The sequence below is a fragment of the Coffea arabica genome, chromosome 9e (genome assembly GCF_036785885.1).
Source record: "Coffea arabica cultivar ET-39 chromosome 9e, Coffea Arabica ET-39 HiFi, whole genome shotgun sequence".
NCBI classification, from domain to species: domain Eukaryota; kingdom Viridiplantae; phylum Streptophyta; class Magnoliopsida; order Gentianales; family Rubiaceae; genus Coffea; species Coffea arabica.
Genome location: NC_092327.1, coordinates 1569303 through 1574754, shown reverse-complemented (window position 1 = coordinate 1574754; position 5452 = coordinate 1569303). Strand labels below are relative to the sequence as shown.

Genomic DNA, 5452 nt, shown 5'->3' with positions numbered 1-5452 from the left:
TTTCTCTTCTCCTGCACATGTATATGTATGTGTGTAATTTGCCTCTCCATCTACATTGGTTCTATGAAGTTTACTTTCTATAGTTTTTTATTATAATTTTTTGGGTTACACTGATTTAATACACAGTTAACTCCTTGACTTGGTTTGAATATTGTTCAAAAGAAATGCAAATGCTACCTACCGGAGACATGGGATAAGTTGTCTATGGGAGGTAAAAAGATAAATCAATAATACAGCTAGAAGCTTTGTAGATGAAGAAACATCTCCTATGTTGAAGAGTTTCAATGTTCCAAATCTACTGGGTTTTATTTCATATTTCAATTCAACATTTAAATTTAATAAATTTAGATCTTAATATGTTAAAATAGATTTGATAACAAAAAATTGAACATTTGAATTAATTAAGTGTCACTGAATTTTTTAGGGAAAACTTGCTCTAAAAAATAAGTGATACGTTATTCACTTATTACTGAATGTGATATACATTCAAATGTATTTGATTTAATATTTAACAATTTAATAACTCAATGAATTCAAATTTCGGATTTCAGATTGCAGGTTTTAGGTTTTAGTTTGATCAAATACACCCTAAAATTTGTGTAAGAAAGGAAGAAGCATTGGCCCCAAGCTTTCGCTGTTACTATGTTCTGCTGTTAAAATACCCTCCTTTTAACATATGCATTGTTACTCTAGGATTAGGATCTTTGACTATTGTAACAACCCAAAAAAAGGACACCTTAACTATGTAAATGACCTCTCTCATTAGTGCTTTTGAGTTAATAGCACTAAATTATTTTGCAATACTATTTTTGTCTTTAATTAAATAACACATCAAAAAAGGAGTTCAAAAATAAAAAATAGCTGAGTACACAATATATGTTTTCTAATGCTACATCGTTTTTGGCCTTGGAACAAAAGACTTGTTTTTGGCTTTTGTTTTCTCATCCTGCTCCCTCCTTTTATCGAATTGAAAAAGCAGTAGCCACCTTTCAATCGCAAACTTGTAATGTTGCTTCGCTGAACTCCAACCGAAGCTGAGCTTCAAATTTCATAGATTGGTGTCCAACTTCAGGGATTCACCAATCTAGCAAAGCAACAATCTTGTTGGGATTCACATACGAGCGGGATTCTCTAAAATAGGCACTATCCTGGTCAGAGCTGCAATCTGCCGAAGGGGAAAAGAGGCCGAACAAAGAGCTTTGGTGCATGGCATCCGAAATCGGCATTTTTTGTGAGCATTCCCTTGCTTTTGAGTTTCTTTTTTTTTTTTTTGCACTTTTCCATGCCTTGACGTGGGCAAGCTTCACGGCTAGATTTGCTTATGAATTTTTGGATAATTCGTTTGTCAAAGCTGTGGATTAAAATTGTGTTGCCATTTGTTGCTTTGCACCTTCCCTTTTTTTGGTAGGACGGGATGATTGAACAACGAATTCAAAAAAAGGAACAAATTAAAGTTGTTGCATTTTTATGTGAAAAGAATTGGTATCTTCAAGTGTCAGTGGCTCTTTGCATATTACTACGGTTTAGAGTCATTTCATTGTTTACCCTGGCTTATAATTGCCCAGATTACTACAGACAAAGGATTCCATTCGTTATCATATGCTCGTTTAAAAAGACAATATTATCATTCGCTGTATGGGTTCTAAGTTTACCATTGCCTAGAGCTACTCTTTTTTTTTTTTTTTTTTGGATAGGACTTTGCAAAATATTTCATGAAAACATACTGGGTGTCGCTCCTAGATTTTGATTTAAGCAAACAAAAGTTTGGCTATGATATTTGAGGATGGTCAAATCGGCTCGGATATCCCGAAGGCCCACACATCCCACAGGCTAAATCCCTGATAGCTCCACCTCGGACATCCTGTACCCTTAGGCGACCGGGGTGAACTCGACTTTCGTTCCCACCTCGGTTGGAGCTGTAGCTCACACCGCTGAAGTGATGCCTAAGGGTCGGACAACTGGAAAAATATTGGATGTGACCTCTGACACACGCTGACGTATGACTGGCGGCTGCTTTGACACACTGCCCCTTGCAGAGTCCGATCAAATCAGTGTGATACGCTGTCTACATCAAATTTCTAAGGACCTACACCCACAGCTTCTCTCTTTCTCCTGATTGTCCTATATAAATAGCGGGAGCTCCCACTGAGAAAAGGGACGCAAAATCTCTGGTAAAAAGGCTAATATTCATCTTCCCACATTGTTTCGATCCTAACTAACTTAAGTTTCGAAGCTATACCGGGGGATTCCACCCATCTTCTTATAATTTAAGCAGGTGATCCTATTGTGGTGACCTCCTCAGCCAAGAAGACTTTCTGACTTTCGGGCCACCTCGTCAAGTCAAAAAACACCTCTTCAATTGGCGCTGTCTGTGGGAAGTCGAAGACATCAGAAGATGAGGCCTACGCGTTCTAAGAGCAGGAAGGCTCTCACTATTGGAGCTGAGCAAAGTGGGGCAGCCCAACAAGAAAATTCCTCTGAAGGGCAAGAGTCCTCAAGGACCCATCCCGCAAACGAAGAAGCCATAACCCGTATGACCGAGTTTGTGAAAGAGAACCCTAACATCTTCGAAGAGTTAAGGAGGTACTTCAAGAGGCAGGGCAAACAAATGGTCGAATCCTTTAAAAGAAAGTCGGATGGATCCCCCGAAAATTCATCTAATGAGGAGTTTGATGGGAGGCATATAAGCCGGAGCGCTTCGAAGCGAGCCATATCCAAGGCTACTTCTAAGGTCGCCTTCCTAACCAAGGCCTTTTCTCGAGAGCTATTAGGACGACGACCTGAGGAAGAACCTCGGCCCTAGGGGAGATTAGGGGTGGATTACATGAGGGCTCCACCTTTCACGGATGACATCAACGAGGAAAGGCTTCCCCCGAACTTCAAACTTCCCTCCATATCTTCATATGACGGCCGAGGTGATCCTGAGGATTATATTCATGCTTTCATCTCGGCTTTCCGGATATATTGCATTCCCGATCCCGTCATCTGTCGGGTTTTTCCAGTATTCCTTCAAGGAACTGCTCGAAAATGGTTCTGGGGTTTAGAACCTAGGAGCATATCTACCCTGGGGGAATTAGTGGAGAGATTTCTCCACCGATTTGTATCTTCTAGGCCTACGACCAGAATCTCGACTTATCTGCTGAATATACAGCAGAATCCAGGAGAGTCACTTCGATCCTATGTACAGAGGTTTCATGAGGAGAGCGTGCAGATACCTGATCCCAATGAACATGTTACAATAGCTGTCTTTACCCACGGGTTCGTTGCCGGGGTATTTAATACTGGGATACACAAGAAGTACCCCCGCACACTCCAAGACCTCTGGTCGAAAGTTGAAAAAGACATACAGGCCGAGGATCTCAACTGCATGAAAAAAGAAGTCCAAACAGCTCGCTCGGGAACTGATTCCCAAAGGAAGAAAGAAACCAGCCGAAGTGAAGCCGGTATTAACGGTGGCTTCCAAAGTCCTAATTGGGATCGTCGAAGTGTGTTTGACAGGATAGCCAAGGGGAAGTCACATATCCCTGAATCCGAGCTAACCTCTTTAAACACCACCCGATCCCGAGTACTCTCCGTAATGGAGCAGAACAACCTCGGACGTGCCCCTCCAAAGATGTTCGGGAGCAGAGATATCACCGGAACATCGGATATGAAACGGAAGACTACAACGACCTTAAAAGAGAGATAGAGCACCTCATCAAATAGGGGCACTTGAAGCAGTTCATCCGTCGAGATGGAGGTCATCAACGCAATGACTCTCGACGTGAGGGCCGAGATGACCAAAGACGAGTATCGAGAAGCAGCTGCCGACCCCCTGAAGATCCTAGGGAAACAAAAAAGCCTCCCCGAGACGGGTCCTCGAGTCACGGACTAGGGTACGGGTCGAATATCGTCAGGGTTATCAACACCATTGCCGGAGGTCCAACGGGAGGGGATAGTCAAAACTCCCGAAAGAGGACCTACAGGCAAGCCAACCCGGATCAGGCCGAGTCGAGCTCTCACCTATCCGAAGTGATCTCTTCCTGTCCCAGTGACCCCGTCCCACTGCTTCTGGCAGTCATGAAACTCTGGTGATTGAGGTGCTCACTAATAACTACATCGTTAAGAAGGTCTACGTTGACCCAAGGAGCTTGGTGGACGTTATGTATTTCATAACTTTTGAGAGTCTAAAGTTGACCAAGGAGCAGCTAACCCCTGTTAGAACCCCCTGGTAGGGTTCGGGGGACACGTTGTGTACCCGGAAGGGATGGTCACACTGATGGTGACTGTAGGACATCATCCCTGCTGCCGTATCGTCCCCGTTAACTTCGTCGTGGTCAAAACTGACTCTCCTTATAATTTATTGATGGGCCGACCTACGCTTAACGGTTTACGTGCAGTATACTCCACGTATCATTTAATCTTCAAATTTTCAACTCCGGCAGGCGTGACCGAGGTGAGCAGTGACGTAGGTGCTGCGCGAGAATGTTACCTCGCCACCTTGGAAGCCGTCTCTATCTCAACCTCCGGAACGAGGCCAGAGAGAAGGTCCAGTATCCTCTCAATCGATTGTATCGATTCTCAACAGACCGGGAAGCCGAAAAAGCTAAAGACCGGAGATGAGGTAGAGGATATCCCCTTGGACCTCTCCAGGCCCGATCAGACCATCCGCGTCGGCGTCCATTTGCCTGACTCGTTTAAGATACAGATGGTTGATCTCCTCAAGGAGCACCGGGATGTTTTTTCTTGGGCTGCCTATGAGGTCCAAGGTGTGCCTCATCACCTCATAATACACGAGCTGAATGTTGATTCTCAGGCACGCTCGGTCAAACAAAAGAGAAGGCACTTCCGCCCAAAGCGTAGTCAAGCAGTAGGCGAGGAGGTGGACAAACTCCTGCCTGCGATGATGATCAGAGAAGTGCAGTACCCGACCTGGTTATCCAACCCGGTCATGGTCAAGAAGGACACGGGGGCCTGGAGAATGTGCGTCGATTTTATCGACCTGAATAAGGCCTGTCCTAAGGACTGCTACCCATTGCCTAAAGTCGACGCCCTGATGGACTCGGCCATGGGTTACAAATTTTCTGTTTTCTCGATGCCTTTAAGGGGTATCACTAGATCGGGATGAACGAGAAGGAACAGGAGAAGACGGCCTTCTACACAGATCAAGGTGTGTACCGTTACACCACCATGCCCTTTGGACTGAAAAACGCCGGGGCCACTTACCAGCGCTCGATCAATCGAGCTTTCAAATCTCAAATAGGTCGAAATGTCGAAACCTATGTGGACGACATCCTCCTCAAAAGTCAGAAGATCTCCACTTTCCTATTCGACCTGAAGGAGGTCCTCGAAATCCTCCGTAATATCCGAATGATGCTGAACCCCAAGAAATGTATTTTTAGAGTCACCTCGAAAAAATTTTTGGGATACCTCATCTCACGGCAGGGTATAGAGGCAAATCCTGACAAGGTGA

The 5452-nt window shown here is 44.3% G+C and overlaps 2 protein-coding genes across 2 annotated transcripts; both read left to right on the top strand.

Moving 5' to 3' along the window:
- Positions 1-2824: 2824 nt before the first annotated feature.
- On the top strand, positions 2825-3688 carry LOC113710108 (uncharacterized). Its single transcript, XM_027232949.1, has one exon. The coding sequence runs from the start codon at positions 2825-2827 to the stop codon at positions 3686-3688; it is 864 nt and encodes a 287-aa protein (XP_027088750.1).
- Positions 3689-4246: 558 nt separating this feature from the next.
- LOC113710109 (uncharacterized) lies at positions 4247-5107 on the top strand. The gene has a single exon (XM_027232950.1). It carries the CDS (start codon positions 4247-4249, stop codon positions 5105-5107), a length of 861 nt encoding a protein of 286 aa, XP_027088751.1.
- Positions 5108-5452: the final 345 nt, after the last annotated feature.

Bases quoted from the DNA above. Each gene is read 5' to 3' on its own strand.
- LOC113710108 (XM_027232949.1), top strand. From the start codon at position 2,825: ATGAGGGCTCCACCTTTCACGGATGACATCAACGAGGAAAGGCTTCCC.
- LOC113710109 (XM_027232950.1), top strand. From the start codon at position 4,247: ATGGTCACACTGATGGTGACTGTAGGACATCATCCCTGCTGCCGTATC.